We start from the raw sequence: 16,785 nt of genomic DNA on the forward strand, positions 1-16,785 counted from the left end.
TGCATTTTTAGCTAAGCTCCACCCATCAAAGAAAAAAAGCTTTTTTTCCCTGATGCTGTGCAGACCATGATGGTATTTCCTATGTTATTCACATTGCCTGGCAACTGTGAGAGGTGCTCAGGACACAGGACAGTTGGAACTGTGTGCCGTGCTCCCTGTCACCTCCTTTCAACCAAAAAGATGGTTTTGCCTGTTCTTTTAAAACAGTGTGGGTAAGAGATTATATTACCTATCTATTTTAATTAACATAACTAATGTAATTTAATGACAGTATGTTTGTTTAGGCTGGAGTTCCTCTTTAAGGATTAGGCATCAGTATAAGGAGGGTTCTGTGTTAGAGTAGGATAAGATTAGCTCATAGTAAAATATCAGTAAAGATTATCGATATTTTACTGTTGGAATTAGGTAATAGAATTATATTGATATTCTACTAGCGGCCATCCCCTACACCCTTTTTCCCAGGTGCCTTTTTTACATGTGTGCCTTTCAATCAGACAGCAGGCAATCACAAAGGTATGTTTTAGAATGGGCCCCAGAGTTCACACCAAAGACTAAGGCTAGACATTCACGAATATCTGACAGCAAAGTACACTGAGTATACCGCTTTTATATGGGTTTGTTTTATATGTTATATTTTTGTATTATTTGTGAAATGGGAATTACAGGTAGTCCCCGGTTAACGAACGAGATAGGGACTGTAGGTTCGTTCTTAACCTGAATCTGTTCTTAAGTCGGAACATTGTGCCATCTCTGTCCCCTTTACATCCTCTGTGCCGCCCTGTGCCTCCAGTGTCCCCCTCTGTGTCACCTCTGCCCTTTGTACCTGTTAATACAAGTTTAAAAGCCATTTTTTTTTAGATTTTTTTAAAATTGATTTTCTCAAAAACTACAAGTCCAATTTGAAAAAAAAAATGTTTTGACTTGTTCTCATGGAAACACAGAATCCATGCCGTTCGTATCGGCGAGTCGTTCATAAGTCAGGCGTTCATAAGTCGGGGACTACCTGTACAAGCTTTGTGCACAGTTGAATGTACAGAGTCATTTGGGGACATAATTAGACTAGGAGCGTAGTGTGTCCAGGGTGGGTTGTGTGGGTGTGAATGCATCGCTAGCAGCATGACAGCATTTAAAGTGGATCCGAGATGAACTTTTACTCCTTGCATAATTGTGTTCCTTACATATAGTTTATAGGGCATTCCTCAAGCCAAATACTTGTTTTGTTTTGTTTTAATACTCTAATTTCCTATAAACTAATCAAGCCACACCCACAGCTTCTCCAGAGTGCCTTGGCGCTTGCAAGGGATTGTGGGATTTCAGTCTGGGCAGGTGAAAAAGGTGTTACTAGCTATAGATTTCAGAGGCAGAGTTTTCACAATCTGAGAGCTGCAGTGCAGATACAGATCAGTTGCCTGTGTAATGGAGGAGATAAGAGTGGAGTTTTCACAGAATATGCAGATTAGCATGCCTAGATACAGATAAGCTTGCCTGTGTGTGTAATTGTGTAATAGTGACAAGCAGAAAACATGTCTGCTCCCATTGTATCACAGGAAAAAATATTAATATACTGTTGAAGCGGTTTGAAGATAGATTTGCTGTGTAAACTATCTAAACTTTAGATAAGATATATAGACAAGTCACTTGTTATATTTAGTTTTTCATCTCGGATCTCCAGCTGATATGGCTCACCAGTTAAGAGCTCCTTTCTGTCTCTGTGACATGCACTCACCCCCATGCCGGGAGGTGACACGCCAGGGGTACTGTACATGTGCCCATGCCTCTATGTATTTCCTGCCTTACTTAGGGGCTGAATCAGGGGACAGAAGCTGGGGCACATGGCCACACAGAGTCCCAAGGCCAAAACGTCCGGCGCCCAACATGGGATTATGTCTGGAACAAATATCTATCTGGGACGGGGACCCTGAATCTGGGACGCAGCTGGGGCACATGGCCACACAGAGTCCCAAGGCCGAAACGTCCGGCGCCCAACATGGGATTATGTCTGGAACAAATATCTATCTGGGACGGGGACCCTGAATCTGGGACGCATCACAGGTAAAGCGGGACATTTGATAACTATAGTAATAATAAGTAGAACAATCATTGTAAAACCTTCAGATATCTCGTAGCCTCCAGAAGCTTTTTGGCTATAGCTAATGGCAAAAATAGGGAAACGGGGATGTATTTTTCTATGATAGTGTTGACTAAAGAGCAATATCAAATTCTGTAAGCCTTAAAACATAACTAAATAAGACATACTAACACATAACTCGGTAAGCAAGTGAAAGAAATCCATCAAATCTCTTGCACATTGCACGTTGCAAAACCATAACAGTGTGTGAGAGACTTGCTTGTAGATATCCACCAATCTGATGCAGTGAATTATGGTTGTATGAATCATATTGTTACCCCACAGCCAGTGCAAATCATCAATCAATATATCAGTATTATAGGACGGACTGCCTTTATAAAGTCCACTTCGTGGTCCTTAATATGAAGTCTTTTAAGAAGCACAGTTACATTTTTGATTATTTAGAACTAAAAAGTGCTATGTGAATATGGAAGGCAAAAAAGAGGTGTGGAAATTGTGGAGAAATAAGGGAAGTATGCAGAAACATTTGTGAAAAACATAATTGAAATGGACAACAAAAGTGAGACAAGACCTGAAAAACAAACTCTTCTTCTTCAATGGAAATTCTGCAACTGAATTGACTGTAATTAGACACACACACACACACACACACACACACACACACACACACACACACACACACACACACACACACACACACACACACACACACACACACACACACACAAATCCAATAATATTGTTATACCTGTGAATGGTGCTGCTTGGGACCTGGGAGAGTAACACCTCCTGGTGTCCTTTGGCCCAAAGGGTGACGGCATACTTTCTGATGATGGAGTTCCCAAAGAAAACTTCTCAAAATCATCATCATCTTCATCAACTAGAGAAACACTTTCTGGTGCTGGTGAACTGGACTCTTCAACTGTGGTGGTGCTTAACCCACTTATGATTTCATCACAGCGAGCTATAAATTCCTCACTGTCTGGACTCAGTGGTTTCTTACTGGAGTCCAAATCTGCATCAGAGGTAAAAGCAAGCTCCAGTTTTGGAATATTTTTATTATGATTGTTCACAGCACCTTCAATTAAAGTTGTGTTTTTTTGATTGTTTGCTGCAGTTGTGCTACTTTTCTGCTCCTGAGAGTTCTGGTCATTAAGTTTTTGAAGTTGATCTAATGTTGGACTTTGTGATGACTTGTCGTTCATTTCCTTTTGTGCTGTATCAGTGGAATCTTTTTCTGCACACAGCCTATAAACCATCACATCGTCCTGAAAATCAGAGTCTTCAATATATGACCCTTTAATGAACATTATTGCATTCTTTTTCATTTCCTGAATGTGTTCTGGGGGCTCGGGAGGCAGCACAGGATCAGGAGGTGGCTGTGGTGAGCAGTTACCAGAGTCTGGGGATATTCCAGTGTCATAACTGTCATCCCATTCAAGGTCCATCTGAAGTCTTCCTCCAAGTGAGGGATTGTCAGAAGAGAAGGATCTGTTTGTACCCCTGAAAGTTGGAAATTCCCCTCTTCTGTAGTTGCTCTCCAGCAGGGCTTGAAAAGATGTTTCTGGGTCTGGATTTTCCCCATCATATGGAGCAGACCAGACCTTACAATCTTCAACACACTTAAGTATACTTTCGTGGGCTTCCCAAAGGTATTCAAGGTAGCTTGCATCCACCGAGTCCCTGATTTCCTCAGCAAATGAGGTCTCTTCAAATGAAGGTGATGATATTCTAGATTCATTAGGATCTGCAGGGGACAATATGAAAGTGTCAGTGGATTCATATGTTTTAATGGGTACCTAACTATGGGAAAATTACTTTTTTACTTTTCAAAGCAAGATTCACGGAATCCAATTATTTTAATCAAAAGATTATAGTTCAGAAGCATATTGCTAGTTTTAGCTTGGTGATTTGTCCTCTAGTATCCAGTGACTGACTGTTCCTACAGCTCAAGATGCTAAGTGAACTCAGGTGACACATATATAAAGTAATAAAAAGTCAAAGCAAAAATGTACCCCTCATGCATAACCTAAAACCTAGTCCAAGGATGATTTTCAATTTTAGTTTTGGATTATATGGAGAAGGGTTAGAAACGTTTGGGGCTTTTATTACTGTCACTGTCTCTATTATTGCTAGGAACTGCATGAAACTTTGGGGCTGATTCACAAAGCTTTTCTGATGAATTATCTCACAATACTTATTAACTCACAATTTATCTCTCTTTAAATGACTTAACTCATGACTTATCTAACCTTATCTGAATGTAACTTTTAATTATCTCTACTCAAACGACTTAACTCATGAGTTAACTATCCTTATCTAACATAACTTGTGATTTATCTCTCCTTAATTGACTTAACTCATGATTTATCTCTCCTTATCTGTTTATATCATGAATCATCTCTCCTTATTTGTTTATTTCATGCATTAGCTCTCCTTTCAGTTATGTGGAAGAATAAGCTAAATGTCAATACCAAGAACAGGAAAGGAGGAAAAACAATAACTTGTGGAGTTCTTCCACATCCATACTCTCCAAACATTTATTGTATTTGTTTCTGTCTCTGTTGCTCAAGGATATATCTTTCCACTTCCTGTTTATATAGAAATTGAGGGGAAATTTTTACAGATGGGACACCAGACAGCAATATAACAATAAATCTCCCCAAACGAACCCCTCACCACATTATCCAAAACACATTACATTTACCCCCTAGAGTTGAGCTTTAAAATTAGTACAGGTATTAATCACCCAGAATAAAAATCCTGTTTACTTAGGTAGGTCCTAATGAATTAATTGTTTCTTACTTTTCTACTTTCACTTTTCATCTGTATAATTTTGAGCAGTACAGATGTTATTTCACCAGCCACAGCCATATTTATATATGTGACCATGTGATGTGCAGGGTGATACACCTAGGTCACCGGGGTCAGTGGCAATTGCAAATTCACCCAGCAGGGTAATGTGGCTTGATTACATCAGTGGTGGTTGAGACTTCAAGCACTGTTTATTTGTATTTTCAAACCACCCGTAACATAACCTGGCAGCATTGCCCCACTGTGTTTAGAAATATTTTGGCATGGTGGTATTGTGCCTGTTGAGCATGGAACATGAAAAATAATGGATAGCCAATGCAGCAACTCTTCAGTCAACATAGAAGAGGATTTTAAGCAACATAAAGAATTCTAGCTACAAGCAAGATGTCAAGATTTTTCAAGCAGGAGAAAAGAAGACTTCTAAAAAGTTAAGAAGATCAGTTAAAATATTTCAACAAGTGGGGGAACTTTCAAAAATCACTGTTAAGCACCGTACACACGCCGGACTGCTTGCAACGACGGGTCTGTCGTCACCTCCCGCTGGGCGGGTTTCCAGCAGACAGTCCGGCGTGTGTACAGTCTGTCGGCGGACTGATACGGCTGTTTCTGAGCGATCCGCCAGGCAGATTGCTCAGAAACAGTCGTATCAGTCTGCAGACAGACTGTACACACGCTGGACTGTCGCTGGAACGCCCACCGAGCGGGAGGTGACGACAGACCCACCGTTGCCTGCAGTCCGGTGTGTGTACGGACCTTTAATCCCAAAAGCGGGAAGTATATGGCATTTTGCATAGCGATTTCCCATAGTGATCACAATTTACTGGCAATGGGACTGCTCTGGGCAAGTTGCAAAAAAATGCTGTAGGAGCCTCGATAGTGATTTGAGGAAATCGCAGCAGTGGAACCACCTGCATTGGATAACATTAGCTAGCACTTTTGGAATTGCCATCTATTCCAAAGCAATGCAAGTTGGTCCCCGGTCTATGAGAGTTCATGTGAGAAGTTAAATGCAACAGGGCCACAGAGATCTGAGTTTGTCAGGCAGTGTGATAAAGCTCAGTAACAAAAAATACAGGTTTACAGTTGCCTCTTGGCCTTTGGTGGCTTTGTCTTTGTAAAATTACAGAAAGCATAAAAATGCTTTCTTCGCCTGCATATCATCCTCTAAGGTAAACGATCTTCTGACACAGAGCTGATTGTAAAGGCAAAGTTATTACCGCAGTTGTTCTAAATCCTGATCCTCTTAACCTTGCGAAAGTTATACTGAAGCGTGAACACTCTCCAGATGACAAACAGGCCAGCAGTTTAATTTTGTACTATTGAAAGGAAACACTGCATGGCAGGGTTGTTAGGCTTTATGTATTTCATTAAAAGACAGATCAGAAGAAAGGATTATGCCCCCTCTTTATCCCGTACAACCACTGAATAAGTTCAGGTGAAAAATACAGGCTTTGACGGCTCCTTTGTTACTTTGGAGAGCTGCAAATTCATAACTTCATTGTGCTGCTGCTTTATATTGGGAACAAACCAAGTGCAGAGTTCAGGCTAAAGTTCCGTACAAAGCTTTTGCTGGTGGAATGAATAATTTGACATAAAATGTATGAACTGCTTGCTGTTTTTTAAGGTGAATATTCCATACCCCTGTCTGCATTCCCTTATTTCTTACTGCTGGTTGTGCTGTATATTGCATATCACCAACCAAGTTATTCTGTAAGCCCTCCTAAAGACAATGGGTGCTGTTTCCTGTCTCCCCAAATGTGTATTCTCTATTTCCTCAGCGATCTTCCATGATGGAAGGGAGGGGCCAATGAGCAAAAATCATCTCCTCAACGTGTCCTGGGAATACCCCTTGTCCTCTTTCCTCCTTGTGCAGCTTAAAAGCTGCCCTCCTACCCCAGACCAGACCAGCTATTGGATAGCTGGTCAGATCTCACATTTCCCACACAACCCTCCTCTATGCTCTCTTCTAGATGCATACAATGATTTTCTCCTGGTGGCCATATCAATCCCTGCCATGCACTGAGAATACTAAAAGTCTATGAGACGCTGTCTACATGTGGGGTTGATGTGGCTCTGTAAAATGTATAGCTATAGGCATGCTATACATCAGCGGTTCTGGTTGCAAGCCTGGCTTCAGGGGCATAAATAGAAAATTTGCATATTTAGTAGCAGTGCATTGTGGGTAACCACAGATGTTACTTAAAGCTGAATTATCGTAAGTACCTTCTGTTTTTAAGAAGGCAAATCACACCAAGCATTTCTTCTGGTGATGTCACTTCCCTGACAAACCTCCAGAAATGGGAAGAATTGTTTTCATTATGAACTATTTAATATTTTCCTGTATTTTCTCAGGAGCTACTCCTCTCAATCTATCAACCAGCTTGGGCCAAGAAGAGGACTTTTGACAGCAAAACATGTGCACTAATTGTTAACCTGAGGCAAACAATGTGTAAGCCACCTTTGCCACTGCAACTTTCCTCCCCATTACATTCCTGAACACTCATTTATAACTGTTTATACCTGTATCATAATCTCATATTAAGTGACAGAACTTGAGGAATTAAGTGACTTCCAAAAGCTAATCTTATAACAACTTTTGTTCATGCAAATAAAAGCTTGTCACTTAGAGTATAAAGCCTTAACTGATGCTACGAGTGCGCAAACACAGCTACAATTATCTTATTAATGACTCATAAGGAAGTTCAGGTGTTTAACTTATTTTACTTGAACTCTGAGTTCAGTAACCTGTAATTCTGTAATTATGAATTATTCTGACCTCTGATTATATATGCTTTTATTGTAACTCAGTTTTTCTTACTAAGGTTTGTAATACATTTGCCCACTTAGGGTAGAATGAGGTCTTTCCACCCTTTATACTGTGTCTGCTCAAAAACAAAACAAGTCAAAAGAAATGTGTCACACTTCTTTTCCAAAGTATGGTAGAGTTGGAACTCCTTTTCATGATTTTAATAATATGCAGACCAAATACAATGTTTAGGATTTATTAGAGCTCTTAGGTACACATATACAGGCATAAGGCGTGAAGGATCAGCCTGCCAGGCGTTTCACAGGGTATTCCCCACTTCTTCAGAGACCTTTCTTGGCCTGGAGTACCCCATGAAACGACTGCCAGGCCAATCCTTCACCCCCTTTGCCTGTATATGTGTACCTAAGAGCTTTAATAAATCCTAATCCTAGTACTGGTGTCAGGTGCTGTTGTCTACACTTCCTTGGATTGATGTTTTATGTCGTGAGCACAGTATGGTGGAACTGGGGAGCTCTGCAAGTTTTGTTGCTAGCCTGCACCCATTTGCACTTTTCTTAGACAAATACAATGTTTCCAGAATACCAGGATCTTAATCAAGGAAGCAAAATGCTATATAAATCACTGTATATATTGTAAGTGTGGACGCAAATGCTTATTGCACTCATGAGAGAAGTGTCCATTAAGGTTTTCTGTCCACATATGCAATATATCCAGTGAGTTCTCTTGCTAATTATTTCCTTGATAAACAGATGCTAGTGGTTTTGAAATCCTGGATTTGGATTTTATGTTCTTAAAATCATTAACAGGAGTGCCATCTCTACCATACTTTTTGAATCCACAAGTTTGGGTGGTATCGCCCACCTAACTAGCCTTAGGGCCCTTACATTGGCAATTACCAACATTGCATTAAGCACAACCATAGATGCTACAACACTTGCTTTTGCTGCCTATACCTTCTCTTATAGAGACACAGGTAGCAACAGTAGTCATGCCCCCTCCCACTCACCTGACTGTAAGTCATCCTCTGCATCGAAGATAGGTTTATTGAGGAAATGAGTTGACAGGGGTCACTTCCCATTCAGCTTGTGGTATGCTTATACACAGTGGTGCTCAAATACCCCTTTTCAAAATTCGAGTTAGGTCGAATTCGAATAGTAAATTATTCGAGGTCAGTCGAATATTCGAGTCGAATAATTTTTACTATTCGATTCGACCTCGGAATTCGAGCTCACTATTCGAGTCGGTATTCGAGCTCATTATTCGAGCTGACTATTCGAAATGGCCTTAAATAGCTTCCAACACTTGTTTTGAGGGTGAATGATGCAAGAAACCTCTTTTTTTCCAAGTAACAACAGCAAGTGATTATGTGGGGATGTTCCTTTAAAAAAAAAAAGTTGAAAAGAGAAGTTGTGTCCAGAAATTTGTTCAGTACTGTATATACTTCTTCTTCTTCTTCTTTATCTTCTATATCTTCTTCTTCTTCTTCTTCTATATCTTCTTCTTCTATATCTTCTTCTTCTATATCTTCTTCTATATCTTCTTCTTCTTTTATATTGTCTTCTTCTTCTTCTTCATCTTCTTCATCTTCTTCATCATCATCTTCTTCTTCTTCATCTTCTTTTTCTTCATCTTCTTCATCTTCTTCTTCATCTTCTTCATCTTCTTCTTCTTCATCTTCTTCATCTTCATCTTCTTCATCTTCTTCATCTTCTTCTTCTTCTTCATCTTCTTCTTCTTCATCTTCTTCATCTTCTTCTTCTTCATCTTCTTCATCTTCTTCATCTTCTTCTTCATCTTCTTCATCTTCTTCTTCATCTTCTTCTTCTTCATCTTCTTCATCTTCATCTTCTTCATCTTCTTCATCTTCTTCTTCTTCATCATCTTCATCTTCTTCATCTTCTTCATCTTCTTCTTCTTCATCTTCTTCATCTTCTTCATCTTCATCTTCTTCATCTTCTTCACCTTCTTCTCCTTCTTCTTCTTCACCTTCTTCTTCTTCTTCTTCTTCTTCTTCTTCTTCTTCTTCTTCTTCATCTTCTTCTTCTTCATCTTCTTCTATATCGTCTTCTTCTTCACTTATTTCTCTTTTCAAATTTTTTTTTAAAGAAATGCAGCTATTTTTGAGCGTAACAAATAGCTGGTGGCGCACGCATGTTGGAAGCGCCATTGTATGTGCTCCCTGGCAGTGGAAACACACAGACAGCAGGAGGTAAATTCAGCAGCAGGAGGAGGAGGATGAGTGTGTGGCAGCAGGCAGTCAATGAGGCAGGCAGCGTGACATAATAGCCCTGGTACCTAGCGGTGATACCAGGGCTGTAAATAAACACAGCAGGCAGGAGGTCCCAGACAGCGGTCGTGCAGCCCACATTGTGTCCAATACACAACTGGGACAACACAGTTTTCAACCCGGGCACCTCAGAAAAATTAAACCTTTTTTTTTTTTGGTTTTTTTTGTTTTGTTTTTACAACAAATTACACAGATATAGCTATTTTTTGACGTAATAGCTGGTGGCAGAGTGGCAGCAGAAGGTAAATCTGTGTACCCTGGCAGTGGGAAACACAGACAGACAGCAGCAGCAGCAGGAGGAATGGAGGAGTAATTATGTGTGCAGCTATTGTTTGACGTAATAGCTGGTGGCAGAGTGGCAGCAGAAGGTAAATCTGTGTACCCTGGCAGTGGGAAACACAGACAGACAGCAGCAGCAGCAGGAGGAATGGAGGAGTAATGTGAGCAGCTATTGTTTGACGTAATAGCTGGTGGCAGAGTGGCAGCAGAAGCTAATTCTGTGTACCCTGGCAGTGGGAAACACAGACAGACAGCAGCATCAGCAGGAGGAATGGAGGAGTAGTGTGAGTGTGGCAGCAGGTAGGCAGCGTGACATAATAGCCCTGGTACCTAGCGGTGATACCAGGCCGTAAATGAACACAACAGGAGGTCCCAGACAGCGGTCGTGCAGCCCACATCGTGTCCAATACACAACTGGGACAACACAGTTTTCAACCCGGGCACCTCAGAAAAATTAAACCTTTTTTTTTTTTTGGTTTTTTTTGTTTTGTTTTTACAACCAATTACACAGATATAGCTATTTTTTGACGTAATAGCTGGTGGCAGAGTGGCAGCAGATGGTAAATCTGTGTACCCTGGCAGTGGGAAACACAGACAGACAGACAGCAGCAGCAGCAGGAGGAATGGAGGAGTAATTATGTGTGCAGCTATTGTTTGACGTAATAGCTGGTGGCAGACTGGCAGCAGAAGGTAATTCTGTGTACCCTGGCAGTGGGAAACACAGACAGACAGCAGCAGCAGGAGGAATGGAGGAGTAGTGTGAGTGTGGCAGCAGGCAGGCAGCGTGACATAATAGCCCTGGTACCTAGCGGTGATACCACGCCGTAAATGAACACAACAGGAGGTCCCAGACAGCGGTCGTGCAGCCCACATCGTGTCCAATACACAACTGGGACAACACAGTTTTCAACCCGGGCACCTCAGAAAAATTAAACCTTTTTTTTTTTTTAATGGTTTTTTGGTTTTGTTTGTAAAACAAATTACACAGATATATAGCTATTGTTTGACGTAATAGCTGGTGGCAGAGTGGCAGCAGAAGGTAAATCTGTGTACCCTGGCAGTGGGAAACACAGACAGACAGCAGAAGGGCAGTACACAGCAGCCCACTGTAGGTGTAAAATGTGTGGCTGCAGGCGACGTAATAGTCAAAGTGAACCAGGCTGGCTTAGTGAGCAGGAGCCAGGAGGTGGTAAAGGGTGGTAAGGCACATTAACGATGGTTCTTAGCCAGTTCATGTCCCCCTCTCGCCGACAACAGGGGCCAGGAACTCGCCTTCCACCCACGCCTGGTTCATCTTGAGAAACGTCAGTCTGTCCACAGACTTGTGAGACAGACGTGAGCGTTTCTCGGTGACCACACCACCAGCTGCACTGAAGCAGCGCTCGGACAGCACGCTGGAAGGGGGGCAGGACAGCACTTCCAGGGCGTACTGCGCCAGCTCGCTCCAGATCTCCAGGCGCTTGACCCAATACTCCATGGGATCAACAGGGGCATCGCTGTCAAGCCCGCTGTAGGACCCCATGTAGTCAGCCACCATGCGGGTCAGGCGCTGGCTGTGACCGGTGGAGGATGCTGCTGCATGCACCTCCTCTAGTCACTGCTGCCGGAGCCTCTACAGTCCTGTAGAGCTCATGGCTGAGAGACAGCAGGTCTGTGGGGCGCTTGCTGCTGGATGCAGGCCCCTGCTGCTGCCTCTGTGCTGGCTGCTGGACAGTGGGGGTGGAAGGCTGGGGGAAGGCTTCCTCCAAGCGCTCAACAAGGGCCTGCTGCAAGCTCCTTATTTGTTGCGCTGGGTCTCCTCCTGCAGGCGGCAGGAACTGGCTCAACTTCCCCTTGAGGCGTGGGTCCAACATCATGCTGATCCAGATGTCCTCCCTCTGCTTCATCTGGATCACCCTGGGGTCTCTGCCCAGGCACGTCAGCATGTGCGCTGCCATTGGGAAGAGGCGGGCCACGTCTGCTGGCACATCGACGGCAGTGCTGCTGTCCTCATCCTCCTCCTCTGCCCCGTCAGCCTCATCCTCTCTCCACCCCCGCACCAACTCAGCTGCACTGTGCTGCTCCCCCTCATCACCAGCAAGGTCAGGGACCTCCACCAAGTCCTCCTCCTCCTCCCCCTCAGAGGTGGACTGTGCAGCTGCTTGCCGCTCCTGCTGGTCCAAGGCTGCCGCTCCCTGTTCCAGCAAAGCATCGAGGGCCCTGTTCAGCAGACAAACCAGGGGCACCCACTCGCAGACCATAGCATGGTCCCTGCTCACCATGTTAGTGGCCCGCAGAAAGGGAGCCAGCACTAAGCACACCTGCTGCATGTGCCTCCAGTCATCATCGGGGACGATGGACGGGATGTTGCTGGTCTTGTCCCTTCTCTGAGCGGCGGAAACAGTGGCCAGGGCAAGGTACTGGTTGACAGCGTGCTTCTGTTCAACCAGACGCTCCAACATCGCCAGGGTGGAGTTCCAGCGAGTCGGAACGTCAAGGATCAGCCGATGGCGTGGCAGATCCAGCTCCTTTTGCACGTCTTCCAGGCTCGCACAGGCTGCAGCCGAGCGCCGGAAGTGACGCACAACGTTCCTTGCCGTTTCCAGCAGTTCGCCCATCCCCTGGTAGGTGCGCAAGAACTTCTGCACCACCAGGTTCAGCACGTGGGCAAGACAGGGGATGTGGGTCAGGTTTCCCCTGTCTATTGCGGCAACCAGATTGGCCCCATTGTCGGCCACCACCTCTCCGACTCTGAGGCCTCTGGGGGTCAGCCAAATCCTCTCCTGCTCCTGGAGTTTGGCCAACACATGGGTTGCCGTCAGCTTGGTCTTCCCAAGGCTGACCAAGTGCAGCAGCGCTTGGCAGTGGCGGGCCTTCACGCTGCTGCTGAGGCGGGGGGTTTGGCCAGGTGTGCCGGAGGATGGCAGAGGATCGGAGGAACCTGCTGCAGTTCCCCTGACCCTGCGGGGTGGCACCACCCACTGTGTTGCTGCTGCTGCTGTGCCCGCTGCTGCTCTCCCATCCTCACCCCCTTCCACCAAGCTGACCCAGTGGACAGTGAAGGACAGGTAGCGGCCTGTCCCGAAGCGGCTGCTCCAGGAGTCCATGGTGACGTGGACCCTTTCACCAACCGCGTGCTCCAGCCCTCGCTCCACATTGGCCATCACAAAGCGGTGCAGTGCAGGAATGGCCTTGCGGGAGAAAAAGTGTCTGCTGGGGAGCTGCCAGTCTGGGGCTGCGCAAGCAAGCAGCGCACGAATGTCGTTCCCCTCCTGCACGAGCGTGTATGGCAGGAGTTGGGAGCACATGGCCCGTGCCAGCAAGCCGTTCAGCTGCCGCACGCGACGGCTGCTGGGAGGCAGAGCCCTAACCACCCCCTGGAAGGACTCGCTCAAAAGGCTCTGGCGTGGCCTTTTGCTGGCACGGGAATCAGCAGACACAGCGGAGGAGGCCACTGAGGACTGGCTGCCAGAACAGGCCTCAGTGTCGGCGGCAGGAGTTGCAGAGGGGGGAGGAGCAGTGCGTTTCCGCACTCCTGCTGGTGCTGCTGGAGGAGCAGGAGGGCGGGTGGCTGCTGTTGCTGCTGCTGCTGAAGGCTGTGCAGTGATGGGTGTGGTGCCACTGCCAGCACCAGATGCCTTCAGCCTCTGGAACTCCTCATGCTGGTGGAAATGTTTTGCAGCAAGGTGGTTGATGAGCGAGCTGGTGCTGAACTTTAAGGGGTCTGCACCTCTGCTCAACTTCCGCTGACAGTGGTTGCAAGTGGCGTACTTGCTGTACACAGTGGGCATGGTGAAATATCGCCAGATTGGTGACAGAAACATCCCCCTACGGCATGGAAGCGCTGCTGCCTGTCTCCCTGTGGTGGTTGGGGGGGGGGCTTGGGTGCGGCTGGTGGTGGTACTGGCAGATGCTGCTGCTGCTGCTGCTGAGCCTGAGACACCAGCAGGCTGTGGGACCTGCCTACTGCTGCCAATGCTTGCAATGATGCGCCTCCTTGCAAGGCCCACAAGAGCATCCTCCTCCTCCTCCTCAGAGCTGCTGAGGACGATATCCCCTGGAGGTGGTGGCACCCAGTCTCTGTCTGTCACCGGGTCATCATCATCCTCCCCCTCCTGAAACATGTCCTGCTGGGATGATGACCCCCCAAACTCCTCTCCTGATGCATGGATGGGCTGCTTGACTGTCGCCACAGTCTTGCTGTCCAATCCCTCATCCCCCAAAGTGCCCATCAGCATCTCCTCCTCAAAATCGCCAACAACAGCAGACAATACCCTGATGGTGCCTGGGGTAAAAATACTGCTGAGTGACAGGTCGCCAACTTGTGACGGTGAACTGGCCTCCTCCCCAGACCCTGCTGGGCGGCTGCTGCGAACAGGGGTGGTGGTGGTGGTGGTGGTGAGGGTGGAGGCCTCGGATGCAGAGCTGATGGCGGGCTGCTCATCCTCCGTCATGAGTTGCACCACAGTGTCTGCATGCTTTTCCTCAATGGGACGTTTCCGACCCGGCTGGAGGAAAATCGGAGCAGGTGCTACACGCTGCTGCTGCTGTGTCTCTGCAGCGTGAGTTGCAGATGCTCCTGCTGGGCGGCGCCCAAGGCGTCCACGGCCAGTGGCTATGGGAGGAATGTTAGCCACTGACGCTGCTGCTGCTGCTGCGGAACTGTGCATGGTGGCGCGGCCGCGGCCTGCCACAATGCTGCTCCCTCTCCTCCTGATTCCCTTGCTGCCCTTCCCCTTGCCCAAACCGCGCTGGCTGCCACTTCCAGACATCTTCGATGTTTTGGGCGTATAGACAAAAGTTTTTTAAAAGGGCGGGTGAAAAGTGGGGTACTTTAATGGAGTGGGTTGGTGGGTGAGGTGACTGAGTGAGTGTCCCTAGTACAGTAAGTAAGTAGTAACAGTCAGGAAGTACAACTAGCAGTTACAATAATCAGTAGTAATCACAAGTAAATTTAGTGTGTGTACACTACAGACAGTGAGTGCACGCACGCGCAAACACGCGCAGGAGCTAGCCTATGAACAGTGACTGAGTGAGTGTCCCTAGTACAGTAAGTAAGTAAGTAGTAACAGTCAGTAAGTACAACTAACTAATTACAATAATCAATCAGTTATCAGAAGGAAATAGAGTGTGTGTAGTGTGTGTACACAGACAGTGAGTGCACACACGCAGGAGCTAGTAGCCTATAAACAGTGACTGAGTGTCCTAGACTCCTAGTACAGTAAGAGTAAGTAGTAACAGTAAGTACAAACAACTAATTACAATAATCAATCAGTTATCAGAAGGAAATAGAGTGTGTGTAGTGTGTACACAGACAGTGAGTGCACACACGCAGGAGCTAGTAGCCTATGAACAGTGACTGAGTGTCCTAGACTCCTAGTACAGTAAGTAGTAACAGTAAGTACAACTAACTAATTACAATAATCAATTACAATAATCAATCAGTTATCAGAAGGAAATAGAGTGTGTGTAGTGTGTGTACACAGACAGTGAGTGCACACACGCAGGAGCTAGTAGCCTATGAACAGTGACTGAGTGTCCTAGACTCCTAGTACAGTAAGAGTAAGTAGTAACAGTAAGTACAACTAACTAATTACAATAATGAATCAGTTATCAGAAGGAAATAGAGTGTGTGTAGTGTGTGTACACAGACAGTGAGTGCACACACGCAGGAGCTAGTAGACTATGAACAGTGACTGAGTGTCCTAGACTCCTAGTACAGTAAGAGTAAGTAGTAACAGTAAGTACAACTAACTAATTACAATAAGCAATCAGTTATCAGAAGGAAATAGAATGTGTGTAGTGTGTGTACACAGACAGTGAGTGCACACACGCAGGAGCTAGTAGCCTATGAACAGTGACTGAGTGTCCTAGACTCCTAGTACAGTAAGTAGTAACAGTAAGTACAACTAACTAATTACAATAATCAATTACAATAATCAATCAGTTATCAGAAGGAAATAGAGTGTGTGTAGTGTGTACACAGAAAGTGAGTGCACACACGCAGGAGCTAGTAGCCTATGAACAGTGACTGAGTGTCCTAGACTCCTAGTACAGTAAGAGTAAGTAGTAACAGTAAGTACAAACAACTAACTAATTACAATAATGAATCAGTTATCAGAAGGAAATAGAGTGTGTGTAGTGTGTGTACACAGACAGTGAGTGCACACACGCAGGAGCTAGTAGACTATGAACAGTGACTGAGTGTCCTAGACTCCTAGTACAGTAAGAGTAAGTAGTAACAGTAAGTACAACTAACTAATTACAATAAGCAATCAGTTATCAGAAGGAAATAGAGTGTGTGTAGTGTGTGTACACAGACAGTGAGTGCACACACGCAGGAGCTAGTAGCCTATGAACAGTGACTGAGTGTCCTAGACTCCTAGTACAGTAAGTAGTAACAGTAAGTACAACTAACTAATTACAATAATCAATTACAATAATCAATCAGTTATCAGAAGGAAATAGAGTGTGTGTAGTGTGTACACAGAAAGTGAGTGCACACACGCAGGAGCTAGTAGCCTATGAACAGTGACTGAGTGTCCTAGACTCCTAGTACAGTAAGAGTAA

General features: G+C 45.2%; 1 protein-coding gene across 4 annotated transcripts in view; it reads right to left on the minus strand.

The window, feature by feature from the left end:
• LOC137570407 (FHF complex subunit HOOK-interacting protein 1A-like) overlaps positions 1-16,785 on the minus strand; it is a 411,883-nt gene that overhangs the window by 48,433 nt on the left and 346,665 nt on the right. For all 4 annotated transcript variants that reach the window (XM_068279087.1, XM_068279101.1, XM_068279085.1 and 1 more), the window contains one exon: positions 2,838-3,836. In XM_068279087.1, coding sequence (XP_068135188.1) covers positions 2,838-3,836 — 999 coding nt within the window. The remainder of the gene's footprint in view (positions 1-2,837; positions 3,837-16,785) is intronic.

Source organism: Hyperolius riggenbachi, chromosome 1, assembly GCF_040937935.1.
Source record: "Hyperolius riggenbachi isolate aHypRig1 chromosome 1, aHypRig1.pri, whole genome shotgun sequence".
NCBI classification, from domain to species: Eukaryota; Metazoa; Chordata; class Amphibia; order Anura; family Hyperoliidae; genus Hyperolius; species Hyperolius riggenbachi.